The 21,351-nt window shown below is 43.1% G+C and overlaps 1 protein-coding gene across 1 annotated transcript in view; it reads left to right on the top strand.

The window, feature by feature from the left end:
• Positions 1-1,157: 1,157 nt before the first annotated feature.
• The window catches only part of rbm20 (RNA binding motif protein 20), a 169,706-nt gene continuing 149,512 nt past the window's right edge, over positions 1,158-21,351 (top strand). Inside the window, exon 1 of the mRNA XM_033033990.1 lies at positions 1,158-1,430. Coding sequence (XP_032889881.1) covers positions 1,309-1,430 — 122 coding nt within the window. The 5' untranslated portion in view covers positions 1,158-1,308. The remainder of the gene's footprint in view (positions 1,431-21,351) is intronic.

Below are 21,351 nucleotides of genomic sequence, written 5' to 3'. Positions count from 1 at the left end.
CAGCTCAATCCCAAGCAAGAACCAATTCCTAGAGCATTAAAAGCTTTACTCATACACACATAGGATAAGTGAGTTTAATGACTTGAGCAAGACACAGCAGGTCAGGCAACATCTGTGGAGGGAATGAACGGGCGACGTTTCGGGTCGAGACCTTTCTGATTATGATAAGTCAGTCTGACTCGAAATGTCACCTGTCCATTCCCTTCAGGGTTGTTGCCTGACCCGCCGAATTCCTCCAGCACTTTGTGTTTTGCTGAAGATTCCAGCATCTGCAGTTTCTTGTGACCACTGCTATAATATTTGCAATGCTTCCCTCAACCTGAATTTTCCAGCCAATTATCTTGTTGAATATCAAGATCAAATTTCAACAGAACTTTGATTCCATCGGTTTCAAACCAGCTCTCAGTATCTTGAGAACCTCGTTGATATTAACAGAGCGCTTTTTCTTGAGGGCATAGTTGAAACTTGACTCTTGGGGAAAGTTGTGCCTCGAGTTTAATGACTTAATTGGAGATATTGAACGATATGAGACCAAGGTGAATATTCAGCATGCAACCGGTCAATGCAAGGCATCACCTTCATGTGTTTGCTATTCATATTATTAACAGCAGCTCTTATTTGCAGTGAAGTCTCGTGAAGGCCAGCTTATTTTTAATCATCAGTTTTCTTCCTAGTTTATTGCAATGATTTACGTCACTGGGATTCTAATGTCACAAACCGTGCGGAGAGTTTGGAGGAGGTTGTGCCTGCGTTGGACAGGGGCTCTTGACACTGGCCACACTGGAATCCGATCCAGCTGCTGTGTGAGGTATCAGAATAGCAGCTGCTCGTGGACTGATCCTACACCTACAGGGTGACTAATAGCATTCCGGACGCATCAACCGTAGACTGCATGTATATGCCCTCATCTGGTCTCTGTCAATTGCACTCACCGATAGGCAGCCAGGCCTATCAGCGGGAGCTGAACGATCTACATTGGCTCTGTGTTCGTTTTTCTCGGCTTCCCACCTGTGAAGGCACTCTTCAGAGCGAGTGAATTAATCCGTCTGAGGAGCTCGGCGAGGAATTCGGAGGATCAGGGGATCCGGGAGACTGCGCCAGCTCTCCACCCCCCCCCCCCCCCCCCCTCCCTCCCCCCTCCACCCCACCACCCCACCACCCCACCACCACCACAGGTTCTGAACACGCTAGCTCGTCGTGCCGCTCATTCTTTGAAGTGGGGATTGTTATGGTCCGAGAGCCGCCGATGGGACAGGACTCTTGTTAATTCAAGCAGAGGGCGATAGATAGATAACAGGTGTCGTTGGCATGAAGAAACAGAGCGACACGAGCAGACATGACGAGGGAAGCACAGGTGACATGACTGCCCGTGGGTCGGGCTCTGACAACGCCACAGGAGACCTGCCACCGATTCCACCGGCCGCACCAAGGTAATCAGAACTCAAAGCTTCTCACATAAATACCCTCGTTCTTTTTTTTCTCTCTCTCTCGCTGAGAATGAGAGTGCGATTGCACGTCAAATGATATCTGTTGATGGCATCTGGTACCATGACGAATGCACGGGAGAACGGCTCCCTCAACTAAACAGAGCAGAAATCATATCGAAACTTTTGTGTCAGAGCAGTTTGAAAAACCAGTGAGAGGAGGTCGGCGTCACAAGCTGCCCATCTGGAGTCTCTGCTGATATTAAGGAAACGGCTGTCAATTTTTATGAGTTGCGCCAACTTGTGCAGCTGTGATTTTAAGCAATATATATTTTAATTGGGAACAGACAAAAACTGTGTGTTGGAGGCACTTTTATAAAGCATGAGAGGGTGGGGGGAGTGAAGGGGAGAGCATTTTACTGATGAACTATCACTGTTGTTCTGATCAATTCTTTATTCATTACGAGTGAACGTTTGGTGGCTAATACGCTACACACACTATCTTGGTACACGTGACAATAATAAACTAAACTAAACTAAAGGTCACTCAAGAGAGAGTTAGATTTAACTCCAAGGGCTAGGGGAATTAAGGGATATGGGGGGAAAGCCGGAACGGGTTACTGATTTTGGATGATCAGCCATGATCATATTGAAAGGCGGTGCTAGTTCGAAGGGGCGAATGGCCTACCCTCGCACCTATGTTCTATGTTTCTATGTTTCTATTAATACTGGAAGCTTAAAGTCCCAGAGCGTACGAGGTGGATCTTTTCAATTAAGACACTAATTATTTACTGAGAACTCTCATTAAGTAAATATTACTTACATAGAAATATACAAGTTAAATAAAAGAAATATCTAAATATCCTTACAATTTTTCTTAGATTGGCATAAGTGACTATGTGAATTGCAAATTCTAGAAAATAATCTTATCATGTTACTTATTCCCAGTTCACACACACACATACACGAGTGCGTGATATATATACATATATATATATATACATATTAATCATATAGCTGCTTCAATATAAATACATATATGTGCGCATATATATGCACACATATGTATTTATATTGAAGCAGCTATATGGTTAATACCTCAGCAATTCTCTTACAATTCTCATACACTAGCAAAAAACAAAAGACACTTACCGGAAAGTTGTAAGTTACCAAGCACAACAGGAAGGTTTTAAATCAAAGATCGACACAAAAAGCTGGGGTAACTCAGCGGGTCATGCAGCATCTCTGGAGAAGGCAACGTTTCGGGTCACAACCTTTCTTCAAACACTTACTTTTTGTGAAAACAGCATTCGCTCTGTTAAAATAATTAATTAGCTGCAAAGTATCTAGTGGGATGTTCTGTGGATGTGAAAAGGCTTTATATAAATGGAAGTTCTTTCGATGATTAGTGCTTAGCTTAGTTTAGTGATGGATGACCAGTAAAACAATAAACAGTGTTGCTCGCTCAGATTGTGGCTGAACGTTTCATTGTAAACTTCTGACAGGTGATTTGAGAAAATAAGAAATTGAGTGTAAATATTAAGATCTTCTGGATAACATATGGTAGGTAGCAAGTTGGAGCTCCAGGATTATTACAAAATGGGCACTTCGGTTCCTCCGCAAGGAGACCGAGGGAAAAGGCGAGGTAGGGCCTTTAAGTGTAGAAGAGCTAATAACTGGACTGTCGCCTCTTTGATGCCAGGGGTATTAAGAGATCTGTAAACAGACTCTCCACCCATTCCCTGAAAATAAAGGGAAGGCAACCCAGGTTCTGAGAGAGAAATAAACAAAATAAAGTGAATTCTCTGTCGAATTTCTGTGGAATTATCTGCCGGCGGTGGAGGCAGGTTCTCTAGATGCTTTCAAGAGAGAGATAGATAGGGCTTTAAAATAGCGGAGTCAGGGGATATGGGGAGAAGGCAGGAACGGGGTACTGATTGGGGATGATCAGCCATGATCACATTGAATGGCGGCGCTGGCTCGAAGGGCCGAATGGCGTACTCCTGCACCTATTGTCTATTGTCTATTGTCTCTTGAAAAAGTCTGACCCTTAAATAAATAAGAACTAAGATGGACTATAATGAGTACTTTGTAAATTTGAACGCGTCAGATACCCGGTGACCCTTTGCGTAACGTATGTAATGTATGCAAAAACAAAGACAATAAAGTATCATTGAAGAATTTATTTAGTTTAGAGAAACAGCGCGAATACACGGCCTTTGGCCCACAGAGTCAGTACGGTCCAGCGATCCCCGTACACTAGCAATATCCCACACACTAAGGACAATTTACAATCAACACCAAAGCCTTTTAACCTACAAACCTGCACAGTGTGGGAGGAAGCTGGTGCACCCGGGGAGACAACCAGGCGGTCACAGGGAGAACTTACAAATTTCGTACAGACAGCACCCATAGTCAGGATCGAACCCGGGTCTCTGGCGCTGCAAGGCAGCAACTCTGCCGCTGCGTCACCGTGCCGCGATTAATTTGAATATAGGTGGGATACTTATTTAAACGTATACTGATACAGCAACATCTTTCTTTCCTCTAATATCACGGTTAAATTGATATTTTAAAATCAGTAAAGTGAAATAGCGCCATACTGCATGGAAACGGCCCTCTCAGCACAACTAGTCCATGCCGACAAAGACGCCCCATCGATGCTGGTCCCACCTGCCTGCGTTTGGTTCATATACCTCTCAGCCTTTCCTACCCATGTGCCCGTCCAAATGTATTTTAAATGTTGTTATAGTTCCTGTCTCAACAACCCCCCGTGGAAGCTGTGAACAATTGAGATGGGGTTTTACTATAAACTTATTAAAATTAAATTATAATAGATGATAAGATCCAATAAATTGCACGCGAATCAAGCCTTTTCAATTTTGTTACGTTTGAATTGTTAGCAAGAAAAATCGCGGAGAAAAATACTTTTAGTCTTAATAACGCAAACGTTTTATTTTGTATAAAATGTGCGAAGGTTTGTTTGGGTCCATTACACAAGATATATAATATACATAAACGGCACCTGTGCAAATCCAAAGAAAATGGAGGATTAGCCTTACCCAATTTCCTCTCTTACTACTGAGCAACGAATATTAAAACCATAATCTTCTGGTTGGATAATTCACACCAACAGGCCAACTGGCTAAAAATGTAAGGAGAAGCTTGCTTGCCTTTCTCCATAGGCTCGATTGTCCTGTCTCCAATACCCCTGAATAAGTCAATGTACGATCATAACCCTACATGGTACTATTCGTATCTGGAAACAGTTAAAGTTCAATCTCAAATTGAGAGACGTGTCTCTCTCTCCTTCCTATCGCAAACAACCCCTCTTTTAAACCCTCTACTTTAGATGGTGTTTTCACCCAATGGAAGAAGAAACGAATCAACACTGCGGGAGACCTATATTGGAAGGGGACTTGTTCCTCCTTCCAAGAGTTGCGGGTGAAATACGATTTGAATACGAATAATGTTTTCAGGTATCTTCACGTTAGGGACTATGTGAAAACATACATGCAAGACTACAACACTGCAAGTTCAGATAACCTCGATGAATGTTTGAATAGACATTCTACATTTGATATCCTACATTTAAAATGTTCTTCAAAGCATCAACACCCCATCGTCTGAGGTTTACAGGCGTGCATGGGAAGATGGGATGGGTCAACAAATCTTAAATGATATATGGGATGAAAGCTTACAATATATACAACACAATACCATACTTGCTCTTTAAATGCCTGATACAGTTCAAAGTGCTGCACAGATTATACTACTCAAAAACCAAACTGAACAAAATGTCCCCAGTGTTTCCCCTGTTTGCGATGGGTCAGTTCCAAGAAGCCACTTTAACCCACAGTTTTGTACTATGTACACAAATAGAAAGTTTTTGGACGGAAGTATTCAGTGTCCTCTCCAATATACTGAAAATCCCATTAGAGCCGGAATCAAAACTGATAGTACTGGGAACAGCAGAGGCATGTAGTAAATTGACTGCTTTTCAGCGAAGCGTTGTCGGCTATGGACTAATATCAGCAAATAAACTCATACTTAAATTCTGGAAAAATGCTGAAGTTCCTCCAGTGAAGATGTGGATTACAGAAATGGCGGATACATTACATCTAGAGAGAATTAGTTTTATCTTGAATGATAAACGGAAGCAATTTTTAAAAATATGGTCACCTTTTATTGGTTTTCTCGAACAACACAATATTTGAACACAAATTCGAGATTACCTGTAAGGTTGGGTGAGCTGGTGCATGGGTGGGTCGATGGGTGGGTCTTTTTTCTTTTTTCTCTCTCTTCTCCTTCTTTCTCTCTCTTTTTAATTTAATGTCCTTTTTGGAAAGTGTTAAAATTGAAGATGTTCACAAAGCAGTAAAGTGGTCGTTTTTTGTACAAATGTTTCCAATAAAAACATTAAAACCATTACACGGGATACTAATTACTCACCGCGCTTAGGGCTTATGGTAGTCACGAGCAGCGCTGTAAACCGCCAACCTGTGAAAGCTTGGTGTGTAAAAGAAGGAACAAGACTTACAATTATATATTGTATGTTTTTTGGGGGGTAGTTTTAATTAGTTTTGAAGCCCTATTTAGGAAAATTAATTATAGTTGCAGTTGTACAAATTCCAATTCTTAAGAATTCTGTCCGTTTCTTAAAAAATAGTTATTTTACGGTGGACTTTCCAAAGTTACATCCAAGTTTTAACATTTTGCACATTGCATTTTCATTATTATTTCCTCCGGCAATGTCTTATTGCAATGTCAATAACGTGGTTATTGTAAAAGGAAACACCCTAATTTGGCAATGGGACAAAGCGATACAGCGTTTTATAGATATATCCGTAAAACACCCATGGACACACACATCTTAAGTCCTAAGCAGACGAAACGTGTGGGAAGTAACTGTAGATGCTGGTTTAAACCGAAGATAGAAACAAAAATGCTGGATTAACTCAGCGGGACAGGTAGCACCTCTGGAGAGAAGGGATGGATGACGAGTCAGAAGAAGGGTCTCGACCCGAAACATCACCTATTCTTTCTCTCCAGAGATGCTGACTGTCCCGCTCAGTTACTCCAGCGTTTTATGTCTATCTTAAGTCCTAAGCAGTTCGTTTCACACTTCAGTTCTCTAAACAAAAATATCCCCCTCGTTATTAGTAATGATGGGAACACTCTCTGAGACCGTAAATTCCCAAATCGATCTGTGCATCGAACAAGATCGTTAATTTCCCCATTAATGGAAATAATATCTGTCATTACATGGCCGTTTGCGAGCTCCTATATCCGCTGCTTTGTCGAATTGATTCAGGTAGTGGATCTTTCCCAGCTACACAAGGTTTAGATTCAATCCCACTTTAGAATGTAATCTTGTTAACAATAAGATGAAGTGGGAATCTCGGAGCAAATATGAGAAGAACGTGGATACTATCCAGCATGTCCGAGGCGCCCATGTTAACCTTATTTTGAAGGTGATAGTTCTCATCTGAAGGATCTCGACTCGAAAGGTCACCCACTCCTTCTCTCCAGAGATGCTGCCTGTCCCGCTGAGTTACTCCAGCTTTTTGTGTATATCTTCGATTGAAGGTAAATTTAGTCGGGTTACTTGGAGTAAATTAATAACACAATAGTTCTTATCCCACTGCAGACAGTGGTCTTGCAGTAATGCCAAGTCATTTGAAAGTTTGTATGTAACAAAAAAACACTGCAACACTTTCAGACCAATGTGTCATCTGGAAGACATTCCTTTTAACGTTACGATACAGATCCAGCTGTTTTCAAATAAATGTTTGTGCAGTCCTTGTATCTTGTCTTATTTGAACGTATATATCTCTTTCTATCTCGGGGGGGGGGGTGGAGGGGGTTGAATCGCTGGGCGGCGCGACTTTCGTCAGCAGCGGCCTCTGCAGTCCGTCTGCGTTTTTATTATTTTATGTCTTATGTTTTTATGCAGTTTTTGTTATTTTTGTTGGGGTATGTGTGTGGGGGGGGGGGGGTGGTGGGTGGGGGGGGGGGGGAGTAACTTTTAAATCTCTCCCTGCACGGGAGACCCGACCTTTTCTTTGTCGGGTCTCCGTTGTCGTTGTGGCTGCAACGAGGAGCGGCCTCCAACAGGAAGACCGGGGGCTGTGGTGCCGACTACTCACCTCACCGTCGCGGAGCTGGCCGAGTCCAGTGCGGGTGGAGCTGTGGTGGACGCTGCTGCGACCCGACCCCCGGAGATTCGGAGGCTGCAACTGCGGGTTTGGCGGGCGGCACCGGGAGCCCGCGGGTCCGTGGAGGGAGACCGCTTTTCAGGGCTTCCGCAACGGCGACTTCTCCCGCCCGAGTTGCGGGGTTGAAGAGCACCTGAGCGGGGCCTTACAGCACCGCCCCGCGCGGCTTGGAATGGCTGCGGGACTGCGAGCGCACGCCGGGGGCTCTAACACCAAGACCCGGTGCGCGGCCTTGCATCACCCGGCGTGGCTTTAATGGCCGCGGGACAATTCGCCATCGCCCGCCGGGGGCTTTGACTTTGACTTTGACTCTGACATGGGGGGGGGGGGGGGGGGGAGTGCAGTGGAGAGATAAGTTTTTTTGGCCTTCCATCACAGCAATGTGATGGATGTTTATGTAAATTATGTTGTGTCTTGCGTCTATTTGTTTGTAATGTATGGCTGCAGAAACGACATTTCGTTTGGACCTCAAGGGGTCCAAATGACAATAAATTGAATTGAATTGTATTGTATTGTATTGTATTGTTGTATTGTATTGAAAGGTTTTGAAAGGGTATAACGAGGAACTGGTGCAAAAGAGGAGATGAGGCCTGGGGCAGATTAGCCGCAATTGATATTGAAGAGCAGGGCAAGTTTGACGGGGCAGGTACCCTGGTCCTGCTCCAGGGCTCCTGCGTTCCAGAGCCTTAACCCTCCCGCAATTGTACAGGCAATGCCCGTGTCGTTGGTCCGGTTGAGATCTGCCTGTGTTATTGATAACTTTGACTTCGTTTCTGTAACTTCTATAGATATTTGTCTATGTTCTACCATCCAAGCCCTCACTCGCACGCTGCACCCCAATGACCAGCGACCCAATGACCATTTAACTTTGTTTACAGCTTGTTCCCATGGTCGGCCTAGTTTTATTCTATCGGATAAATCACTTCTCCCGCTTTCCCAGCATCACAAGGAGCTTCTTCAGTTTCTTTCCAGTCCTAACATGGGGCTTTGACTTGAAACTTCAATTCTCTATTTTCTCACCTTTTGAATATTTCCATCGTGTTGTTTGTTCAATTTTGGATTTTCAGCCCTTACAGTTTAAAACAAATCCTTGTATCTTCGCCTCTGGGTGCAGCACTAGGATAATGTTCCTTTACATAGCCCGTAGTGTATAAGACCATGATAGGGATACATAGGTTAAATGCACAGAGTATTTTACCCAGAAAGGGAGTCAAGAACCAGAGGACATAGATTTAAGGTGAGGGGGGGAAGATTTAATAGGAACCTGAGTAGTAACTTTTCACAGAGAGGGTGGTAAGTATATGAAACCAGCTGCCAGAGGAGGTAGTTGGGGTAGATATTATCACAATATTTACAAAAGACATTTTGAGAAGTACATGGATAGTATGGGTTTAGAGGAATACGGGCCATACGCAGACAGGTGGGACTAGTGTAAATGAAGCAGGTTGGTCTGTGTGGCAAGTTGGACGGAAGGACCTGTTTCCACGCTGTATGTCTATGTTGTTCTTCCTGTAGGAAGATGGTCTGAAGAGGGGTCTCGACTCAAAACGTTATCTTATCCATGTACTCCATAGGTGCAGCCTGACTCGCTGAGTTACTCCAGCACTTTGTGCAGTTTTTTTTATAAACAAGTATCTGCAGTTTCTCAAGTATTTGAATTTGTTTCTATTCCAAAGTTTTATTCATTTATAAACAGACGGAAGCAACAAGGAAGGATGAAGCAAACGAGAATTTGTGCTTTTGTTAATTCTGCATCTGGAGTTATGGTTTTCATCAAATTCATGTTATTACATTTTGATTCATTTTATTCACATTTTGATCGGCTCATCTCTAATGATGTTAGTGCCGTTCAAATACATACGAACCAAAATCCATAAAGCACGACATGCAGGAAATACTTACCTGGTGAGGTAGCATTTGCTTCCAAATCAGCAAGATGGTCTGTCTGAAGAAGGGCCCCGACCCCCAAACACCGCCTGTACATTCCTTCCACAGATGCTGCCGGGCCCGCTGAGCTCCTGCATCGCGTTGTGTGTGAATTTAGGGAATTTATTTCCGGGGTTGTAACCAATCGATCCAACGGCGGATGAAATGGAATATTCCTCTAGCCCACAAACTCACCGAACATTCAAGTTGTCTTGATCGAAGACAAAGTGCTGGAGATGCTGCTTGACCCGTTGAGTTCCTCCAGCAGTTCGTGTTTTTTTTTGCTCATGATTCCAGCATCTGCAGTTCCTTGTGGCTGTTGGAGGAACTCAGCGTGTCAGGCAGCCTCTGTGGAGGTAAATGGACAGACGACATTTTGGTTCGGGCTCCTTCTTCAGTGTTGTGTCTGAACGATTTCTTGGTATTGGTTGAGGTGTCTTGTTTAATGTCACACAGTGTCATGGCTTGCCAAGAAATTGCAGAATTGTTAATGGCTGTTACGCGGTGGGATTGCGGTAATAAGGAACTTTCTATCAAACCCATCGAAATGCTAAACACAAAGTGCTTGCGGAACTCAGCGGGCCAGGCAGCACCCGTGGAGGGACATCGACAGAAGACTATTGGGACCGAGACCCTTCTTCAGATCATCGAAATGACGATCTGGTATTTACTTATTTAAGACACCTCCATTGTTCCGCTGACTCTCACATCGTTTTCAGAGTCACCCATGGCGTCTGCCGGTCAGTCAGCTACTTTCAGAAAATGTTGTAGGAAGTGATACAATCAGTCTGAAGAAGGGTCTCGACCCGAAACGTTACCTATTCCTTCTCTCCAGAGATGCTGCCTGACCCGCTGAGTTATTCCAGCATTTTTGCGTCTATCTTCGGTGTAAACCAGCATCAGCAGTTCCTTCTTACACATACGTGTTTCAGAGGGCTCAGCATACAGAACAGTGCAGCACAAGAAAAGGTCCTTCAGCCCGCAACCTCAATGCCGAACACAATGCCAAGTTAAACTAACTCCTCTGTTTGCATATGATCCATACCTCCCCATTCCCTGTATATTCTTGTTCCTATCTAAACGCCAAACGCCACTGTCGTATCTGCCTTCTCCACCACACCTCTGGCAGCGCTTTCCAGCCACCCACCCACCACTCTCTGTGTAAAAAAGACTTGCTCCGCTTATTTCCTTTAAACCCTCCCCGTGTGACTCAAAAGTTGTGCCCTCAAGTCTAACATTTCCACCTCAGGCAATTAAGAGTTAACCACATTACTCTGTCGACAGCACATGTAGACCAGTCGGGGTAAGGGTGATCACAAGCACCCTGCCCTGGAAAATCATTCTTCAATCAGATGTTAGGGTTTCCCGATTCTCTCTATTTTCATGTTAGTTTTCAACGTATCAAAACGGCAGGTTATGTGACAAAAAGCGCGTGGGCTCCCGCGGCGGCCAATAATCCTTCTTCCCCCCGAGTAGCGATCACATATGTGTGTGTAAGCGTAGAAAACATAGAGCAGTACAGCACAGGACCAGGCCCTTCGGCCCATTATACCTGTGCCAAACATGAATTCCAAGTTAATCTCCAAGTTAATGAGAGTGTCTGAGGGTATGGGGAGACGGCAGGTGAATGGGGGTAAGAGGGAGAGATAGATCAGCTGTGGTTTAATGGCGGAGTAGACCTGATGAGCCGAATGGCCTAATTCTGCTCCTATTGCTTATGACAATGGATAGAACAGGTTTTGAGGGATATGGGCCAAACGCAGCCAGGTGGGACTAGTGCAGATGGGGCATGTTGGTCGGCGTGGGCAAGTTGGGCCGAAGGGCCTGTTTCCACGCTGTAGGACTCGATGACTTTGCTTGTACATGGTCCATATCCCTCCAAACCTTGCATATCAAGGTACATATCCATGTGCCCATTTAAACGCCTCTTAAATATCACTGTGGTATCTTCCCCCATCACCGAAACTGGCAACGCGCTACAGACACCCTCCACTCACTGTGTAAAAAAAAACTTGCTCCGAACTTCTCCTTTAAATTCTCACCCTCTGACTTTAAAGCTAAACTCTGCTCTAGAGTTTGACATTTCCACCCTGGGAAAGAAAGTATTCCTATCTATATTTCTCATAATTTTATATATTTCTATCTGGTCTCTCTCTCCCCCCCCCCCCCCCCCCCCCCCCAGCCTCCGACACTGCAGAGAAAACAAAGTTCGTCCAAACTCTCTTTATCGCTAAGTAATATGTGGTTGTTTAAAGAATAAAACATTGATGTAGAAGTTTCTCTCAAATCGCTTGCTCTATTATGAATAGTTGCGAAAATTGTTCTATTATTTGCTGTTATTAAAACACATGAGTTCAAACTATGTTTACCAAAGTTACCAAATTACAGAATGCACGCCGAGCGTTTACACGTGTCGACGCTGGATTTGATTGAAACGTTAACTATTCTAACATAAATCTCCTATCCCCGAATTATTTATGATTTATTTCTTCAATCTAACGGGGAGTGTGTGTAGGAGTGCGGGCGAGAGCGAAAGAAGGATTGATTTTCTTTCGAAAAAATAATTAAAAACTTGTGACTGTTTTCAAAAACTTTGCAAAATGTGTTTTCATATTTTAAACTTTCGGGATCTAAGAAAGCGGAATGTATTTTGAATACGATTGCTGGCAATCTGTATTGTGTTCAGTCTGTTATGATTTGCCTTGAAACGTTGCTTTGGCATTTGATAGACACGTTGATGATTTATTTCGCCCACGACCGAATGGTCGCAAATTACGTTGTATGATCGGTCTATCCGACGGTGCATTGTAGACAATGACAACAAGAAATCAATGAGAACATACAGGTTTCGGGCAGAACTACGCAATAAAACTCCGCAATGACATGTGGTAGACAATGGGCCAAATTCTACATGAAATAAATCTAGTCAGCCGCTAGATTTTTACTCTCTGTTCGAAGACTGCTCTTAAAACAAGGCGATTACAGCGTGACCCGCAACTCATTATTTTATACACGCAGGAAAAATATGACCGATTAGATTTGGAAATCCCGAGGTTTACACCGCACTGTGGAAATGTGTGTGTGCAGGGCCATATGCATACACAGTTTATATCAATCCGTGTGTTATGCATGTGTTCGCACGTTTGAGCCGGCAACACATCTATATGTTACAGATACATTTATTGTTTTTCTTCTCAGACCTTATTTTTTAAATGCGTGCTCGCGTGGGAGTTTCTGCGCCTGAGTTGGTGTTCGCCGTTTGTAATGTGTCTCTGCGTATATTTGATTGTATGATTGTGTCGGTGTATGTATGTTTGACTAGGTTCATGTTTAGTCGCTGATGTGTGTGGCTGGACTGTGAGTGGTTTTGTTTGTGTTTCAATGACCGCGCGAATGTTAGTTTCCACGGTTCTGTTCGATTTCAGTGCCGTTTATTGTGTGTCCGAGTGCATGCTGATGTGTCGAATTAGTTGTACATTGAGCAGTGATAGCACCGAAAACACGTTGAAAATGTACACATAAACTGTTACTGGTATGTGAAGCAAATTGCTGGGGCAAAATAAACTACACTGCCAGCAATGTTTTTAGCGGTAATCCGTGTGCATCGTCTTTAAAATCCAGAGTTGTGTCCTGTAACGAATTGAACTTTTAATAACTCCGCGAGTATCACACGGCCTCGCAAATATTTCCTTAATAATCATGTATCACTTTTGGAAACATCCACAGTCAGTGAGTCTGAAGAAGGGTTTCGGCCCGAAACGTTGCCTATTTCCTTCGCTCCATAGATGCTGCTGCACCCGCTGAGTTTCTCCAGCATTTTTGTGTACTCGATTTTCCAGCATCTGAAGTTCCTTCTTAAACAGTTAGAAATTATGACCGGTTTACACCGGATTAGTTCAGTTTACACCGGATTAATTCGGATACTTTTGTGATGCCCTTTTATAAACTTCTGAAAATGTACATTTTTGTTGTTGGTTGTGTGTCTCGCCTCTACGATTTGTTAACCAAACGTGTTATAGATTTAAGCTTTGGGATTTGAATCCGGAGACCAGATTTCTCTCTGGCTGAATTAGCAACATGGCCTTTGAGAAGTCTTCCATTCTCAGTCCCCCCCCCCCCCACCCACCCCCTTGCTTGCTTTTCGCCACCGAATCCAGAATGTAGAGATGTACTTAATCCGTGCCCTTAATCAAATCGACGAGGCCCTTGTGCAAAGAAACACAGTACTGGGCATTTAAGAAAGAAACTAATTCTTAAAACTTCCCCGCATGTGATAAGATTATAATTAAAACCAATTGTACATTTTTTAACATCAGATTATTTCTGCGTTCTACGCTGTAAGAATCAGTATGTTTGTGTTTTGTTTTCAACTGAAGTATGGGGTTAACAGAACACCGTGAATGCAATAATCTATTTATAAATACCCTTGGAAATGTCATGAATAAGCAGATTGTAAGGAGGAACCTTCTACTTCTCGCTTAAATTAACATTCTCCAAAATAAACCGTGCAGTGTTTAGTTTGACTCCGGGGGCCTATTTTCACCCAATTAAAATGAGGCCACGGTGTTCTCTGTTTATTAATGTGAGAACCGTTCGGGAGATATTTTAAACATGCAAGCCCCTCCGAGAATAAAATAAGGGCCCTCTGGGGAAAAAAAACTCCAGGAGAACAGAAACATAATCCACTTCCACTCCCCAGACTGAAAATAATCGTTCTTCATTTTTCAACCATAGAATGGAATTTCAATTAAGGTGACAGGTACCAAAATAATTAATTATGATTTAAGATTGAATGCAAAACAAACAATTTGAAATCTCCTTGCAGGAATCGAATCAGAAATAACTATTGATAGAGGAATGCGTGAATAATTTTGAAACGAGGCGCTGCATTTAGGTTATCTTATCTTTATTAAAATCCTATTCGTGGAGGGAAGGAGGTGGAATAGTAGCGAATTGCTGCACTCATTATTATAGTACTGGGCTGCATTCCTGATTACACCCAAAATAATCTGCATTAAAATGTGTAAGTTATTTGCGACATTTAAAATGCAAGTAAAACCTTGCCAGTGTATCAAATTTCAACCGGTGCGCTACAATGCTGAGAACTATGCACGCTGTATCTTCGCCTTTGCTCGGCCTATTGTACTTGACTTTGACTTGATTGTATCTATGTATAGTATTATCATGTCTCGACCCGAAACGTCACCCATTCCTTCTCTCCCGAGATGCTGCCTGTCCCGCTTTTTGTGTCTATCTTCGGTTTAAATCAGCATCTACAGTTCCTTCTTACACACATATAGTATTATCCAAACTGTTTGGATAGCATGCAAAACAAAGCTTTTCACTTTTTACCTCGGTACACGTGACAATAATAAACATGAACCTAAACCTAATATTGTTGCTGAATTAATTGGGATTAATCAAAAATCATTTTGTGGCATACGGGTTTAACAGTTGAGTATTGTAACCTGGGGTAGGTAATCCTGAGTACAATCCAAGCGTTATTAGGAATGCATTTATATAGTTCACAATGTACACGTTGCATGTGCATTTTGTTTGGTATGTGAGCGACTGACGGGTTTGTATACCTGTAACAAGGGAGGCTTATTTATTTTCATACATTGACAACTACATACAGTAAATCATACTATCCTTGCACTGTTAAGAGTCAAGGGTCAAGTGTTTTATTGCAATATGTCATTCAAGAGAGAATGATAATTTAACTCTTAGGGCTAAGGGAATCAAGGGATTATGGGGAAAAAGCCGGAACGGTTTACTGATTTTGGATGATCAGCCATGATCATATTGAATGGCGGTGCTGGCTTGAAGGGGCGAATGGTTTCTATGTTTCTATTAATACTGGAAGCTCAAAGTCCCAGAGCGTATGAGGTGGATATTTTCAATGAAGGCACTAATTAATTACAGAGAACTCTCATTAAGTAAAGAGTATTTACATAGAAATATACAAGTAAAACAAGAAAGATCTAAATATCCTTTCAATTTTTCTAAGGCTGGCATAAGTGACGATGTGAATTGCAAATTCTAGAAAGTAGTCTTATCATGTTGCTTATTACCAGTTATCACACACACGTATATAAATAGACACAAAATGCTGGAGTAACAGCGGGTCAGGCAGCATTTCTGGAGAAAAGAAATAGGTGATGTTTAGGATCGAAACCCTTCTTCAGACTCGCTGAGTCACTCCATCATTTTGTGTCCATCTTCGGTGTAAACCAGCATCTGCAGTTCCTTCTTACACACACATGTATATATATATAATCTTATCTTTATTAGATATATATATATACTGTACTGTATATATATATGTGTGTGTGTGAATATGTATCTATATAAAATCTATTTCTATTTATTTATATAATAAATAATATATTTAATATAACAATATGTTTATATTTATTTATATATGTTTCTTAAATATATATATTATATATGAATAAACAATAATAGTGTAAAGACAAAAATAATGCCCCCAGGTCAATGTAGTTTGGAGCTTATTTTGACATTGTTGTGTTCAGTAGCCTGATGGCTGTAGGGAAGAAGCAGCTCCTGAACGTGGACATTACAGTTTTCAAGCTCCTATATCTTCTTCCCGATGGCAAGAGTGAAATGAGAGTGTGGCCATGGTGATGTGGGTTTCTGATGTTGCTGGCTGCCTTTTTGAGGCAGTGACTCTTCTCCGATGGTGGGGAGGTCAGTACCCGCGAGAGACTGGGCAGTGTTCACCACTTTTTGCAACCTTCTTCGCTCCTACACTGAGGTAATAAGGCAGGGACCAGAGAAGACACAAAGTGCTGGAGTAACTTAGAGGGTCAGGCGGCATTTGAGGAGAACGTGCATAGGTGACGTTTCGGGTCAAGGCCCTTTCTTCAGACTAATTTTGTTGTGGTGGGATGGGGGAAAGCTGGAAGACAGGAGGGGCAGGATACAGCCTGATAGGTAATAGGACTGATTGTAGGGGATGGGAGGGAGGGCAGACATCATCCTGACAAAATCAACATGGCAATTACAGTTGACATAGACAAACACTAGTGTTTTTCCCCAGTCTTTAATCATTCCTCAGTTTACCAGCTTACAGCTCTTTTATCCACTGGACATTTGCTAACAAACACGAACCACATGTACTTGTGTTTCTCTGCTTCACAAATGAATAGCTTGTGGATGAGGTAGGTGAAAGTGATTTGTGTCAGGGCCATTCTCACAATGTGAGGGTCTGTAGAAACAAAGAACTGCAGATGTTGGTTTATACATAAAAGGACACAAGTGCTGGAGTAACTCAGCGGTCAGGCAGCATTTTTGGTGACATGGATAGGTGACGTTTCAGATCGAGACCCTTCTTCAGTCTGATTGTTGGGGGGGAGGGGGATGTAGAATAAAGCTGGAAAAGGGTAAGGCTTTTGGGACTAAGCACGGCAGGTTATAGGTTGACATGGCGAGGGTTTTTGTTTGATAGGCATGTGGTTGAATCAAGGCCAGAGATAAGAATAGGTGTGAGAAAGTTTTGACGAGTTACAAATTGTGAAGCCAGAGGGAATAAAATAAGTGGGGGAGGGGGGGAAGTGGAGGGGAGAAATAGGTGGGAGTCCAGGCGGAGCGCAGGGAAGGGGAGGGGGGGGGGGGTGTGGGGGAGAAAGGGTGAGGGTGTTTGGGGAGGGGTTAGTTAAAGGTGTGGTTGAGGGGGTAGGGTGGGTTACCTGTGGTGACCTGGGGATGGGGTGGGTTCACCAGCAGTGAACTGTTTAAACATATCCATGGCATAGATCATGCTACACACAAATGTTCACACATGGCTGTTAAAACATATGCATGCCTGCCATAGCTCTGTACATTAGCATTTCTACCACAGCATAGAATTTAATATAGAAAGATACTGAATGGAAACAGGCCCTTCACGCCTACCAAGTCTATGCTGGCCTGTTAATCCTGGTCCAATGTTATCCCATTTTTCTCATCCTCTCCCTGCACACTATGAGCAGTTTACAGAGGTCAGTTAATCTACAAACCTGCAGGTCCTACTGCAGTGGAATAGCTTGTGGATGAGGTAGGTGTGGTGTCAGGGCCATTCTCACAATGGGAGGGTATGTAGAAACACAGATCAAAAATACACAAAAGGACACAAAGTGCTGAAGTAATTCAACAGGTCAGGCAGCACCTCTGGTGAACATGGATAGATGACCATGCAGTCACTGGGAGAAGGTACAAACTCCATGCAGACAGCCAGACTGTCTGGCATTGTGAGGCTGTGGCTCTGTGCCGCCCTAGGTTAGTGCAGAAGAGATTTCCTTTGTGACAAGTGGCGATGTCACCCTTGCGCAGTCAGTCGTGTTATTGTGACTTGTACTGCTCACTTAGTTTAAGAATAAACATTCCTTGCGTGTCGTTTTGGACCTTAGTATGGTGCCTGACACCACATGTGTTGCTGAAGAATTGCAATGTCTGCAAACGACCAAGCTGAGGTCTTTGCAGTACGTCTCCAGTTTCGGATTATCCCCTTCCCCACTGCCCCCGTCATGTTCCTGTTTAGTCGACTGTATCATGCATTCCTTATAAAGCAAATGTAGTAGTCCCCTTCTCAAATTTGATCTGGTCGGGTTGTTCCAGGCTTTTGGCCATTAAGGCAACACATTCTTCCATTAACATTGCTTAGCTCTTCTCAATCTCTCCCCAGTTTCAGTTTGAAAAGCCAAATCGTCCATTGAAGACACAGATTGGATTTCAGGGGGTAGTTTTACAGTAGAATATTTTTGTGTAAAATTGATCCTGGGAAAACAAATGTAAAGCAATGATGCATTTCTGCTTGCCCTCATCGGTCGGGGCATTGAGTATAAGAGGTGGAAAGTCATGTTGCAGCTTTATAGACTTTTGTTAGGCTGCATTTGGAGTATTGGGTGCAGCTGTGGTTGCTCCATTACAGGAAGGATGTGGAGGCTTTGGAGATGATGCAGAGGGGATTTTCCAGAATGCCGCCCCGTCGAGAGGATATTAGCTATAAGGATAGTTTGGATAAACGGACTGTTTTCTCTGGTGTTGGAGGCCGAGGGGAGACCCGATGGATGTATATGAAATCATGAGAGACACAGATAGACAGTCAGAACCTTACCCCCAGGCTGGAAATGCCAAAGACTAGAAGGCATAGCTTTAAGGTGACAAGGGGAAAGGTTAAAGGAGATGTGCGGTGCAAGATTTTTATACAGAGAGTGGTGGGTGCCTGGGGTGGTGATGGAGACAGGCACAATAGGGGGCATTTAAGAGGCTTTTGGATAGGCACATGAACATTCGGGGAATGGAGGGATGTGGATCAGGTATAGGCAGAGGAGATTAGTTTCACTGGGCATCATGTTCAGCGTGGGCATCGTGGGCCAAAGGACCAGTTCCTGCACTGTACTGTTCTATGTTCTATGTTTAACATTTATGTGAAATGTCGCAAACTGCACAAGCATTAAAATGCTGTGCACCTGTCCATCACAAATGGGAGGAGATAACCTGAAAGATGATAGAAATTGTAGCTGAAGATTTTCATTTGTAATGATGACCCTCATAAAATGAGTGAGTTGTGATGATCCCTTAAATCCTCGATAATTATATTAACAGGTGAACATGTTCATATAGTAACTTCCACAAAGTGGCTTTACAGTCAATGGAGTATATTTTGATATGTAGTGCAGGAAAACATGACACCAAAGGTCACACAGCACATTCCCTCAACCAGCTGTGATATATTCACCAGATATTGTAGGAATATATTTGGCAGGATCACAGAAGAACTCTCTCGTTCTTCAGGTAGTGGCACCTGATCTTTCATATCCACCTGAGGACGGTCAATGGGACTAGGACCACTTGTGCCCAGTCCGCCAAGGCCTACTAGGTCACCTGGCTGTCACCATTTTAACTCCCTTTACCATTCCCACACTGGCCTTTCTGTCCTGGGCCTCCTCCATTGTCAGAGAGAGGTCACACGCAAACTGGAGGAACAGCACCTGATATTCCGCTTGGATAGCTTACAAACCAATGGCATGAACACTGAATTCTCCAATTTTAGGGAACTAACATTTCCCCCTTCCACTTCTATCTTTCCCCACACTTCCCCTTTTCTTTCCCTCCCCCTTCCCCTCCCATGTGTCCCACATGGACTTGCACTCAAATTCCCGCAAGATATATTCGTTGTTTAAAAATATAGATATCCAGGAAAAAATATTTATCTTTGCCTTTCTCATTTAGTTTAGTTTAGAATATAGTTTAGAGATACAGCATGGCAACAGGCCCTTCGGCCCACCGAGTCCACTCCGACCATCAATCACCTGTAAACTGGTTCCACCCTAAACACTAGGATTAATTTACAGACCCAAATTAACCTACAAACCTGCACATCTTTGGAATGTGGGAGGAAACCGGAGCACCCGGAGAAAAGCCACGTGGTCACAGGGAGAATGTACAAACTCCATACAGACAGCTCCCATGGTCAGGATCGAATCTGGGTCTCTTGTGCTGTAAGGCAGCAACTCTACCACTGCACCATTGTGCCACCATAGATCTACAAAGGCATTCAGTGTGAAACTCAGCCACCATTCCTCTAGCCTCTAGTCTCTGGCAGGGGAGGGCAATAATGGTTGATAGGCGGTGCCTTAAGAAAGGAGGAGATTTTTGTAATTAAAAAGAAAATCGTAGATGCAGGAAACCTGAAATAAAAACAGGAAGTGCTAAAAACAGTTAATGTTTTGTGTAACAAAGTTAATGTTTCAGGTCAATTATGCTGATAGAGATTAGTTAGGCAAGAATCTTATTAACAAACTTGTTTGGGACGGCGCAGAAGTGCAGCAATATAGTTACTGCCTTACAACACCAGAGTTACTGCCTTACAGCGCCAGGTTCGATCCTAACTATGGGTGCTGTCTGTACAGAGTTTGTATGTTCTAATTGTGACCGCGTGGGTTTTCTCCGGGTGCTCTGGATTCCTCCCACATTTCAAAGTACAGGTTTGTATGTTAATTGGCTTGTTGGTTGTAAAATTGTCCCGAGTGTGTAGGATAGTACTAGTGTAGGGGGTGATCGCTGGTCGACATGGACTCGGTGGGCTGAAGGGCCTATTTCTGTGCTGTGTCTAAACTAGAGTCTTAAGTGTGTGGATTAGGCTAAAAATATAGAGTTAATCTAATCCAATATTTGATCAGCTTGGAGGATCTAGCTGACATATTTCTGTCCCCATTTTAATGGGAAAGAAAACATTTCAGCCATTTTACTGGTCCCACACTGAATGGAACTATAGTTGACATTTCTGTGGTTGGGCTGTTTGGCTGAGAAAGGAAGCTTAATTAAAACACTTTTTGAACGAGTACAAGATTTCTTCTTAAATGTCGGAATTGGGTCTGATTCGGGTGGATGAAGTTGGATGAACTTTTTCCAAAGAGACTTGCTTAGATCATATTAACCAAGGGCCAGACATATCACAAATTCAGCCAATCTAGTGTTGCAGCTCTCCAGCTACTCTATGGGTGCAGTGCAATTTAATATTTTGAAGTTCAGTTTGAATTTCACAAGGAAGAATCATTTTAATCGACCAATCACTGCACCCATTTGACAACATCGTACAGACATCGCGAAACGGTGTTGCTTTTGGTGTCATGTTGGCTGCGAATAAGTGCTTAACTGTTGTTCCCGGTTCTTAAAACTCGTGTAAACAAGATGTCGGATTGGACGAAAGGACGGTTTTGGATGACCAGGGGTCCCTCAGCTGCTCTTAGGAAAGACAAACCGAGATTGTACTTTTT

The sequence above is a fragment of the Amblyraja radiata genome, chromosome 15 (genome assembly GCF_010909765.2).
Source record: "Amblyraja radiata isolate CabotCenter1 chromosome 15, sAmbRad1.1.pri, whole genome shotgun sequence".
NCBI classification, from domain to species: Eukaryota; Metazoa; Chordata; class Chondrichthyes; order Rajiformes; family Rajidae; genus Amblyraja; species Amblyraja radiata.
Note: the sequence above shows the minus strand (reverse complement) of the source record. Positions and strands in the feature narration are given on the sequence as shown.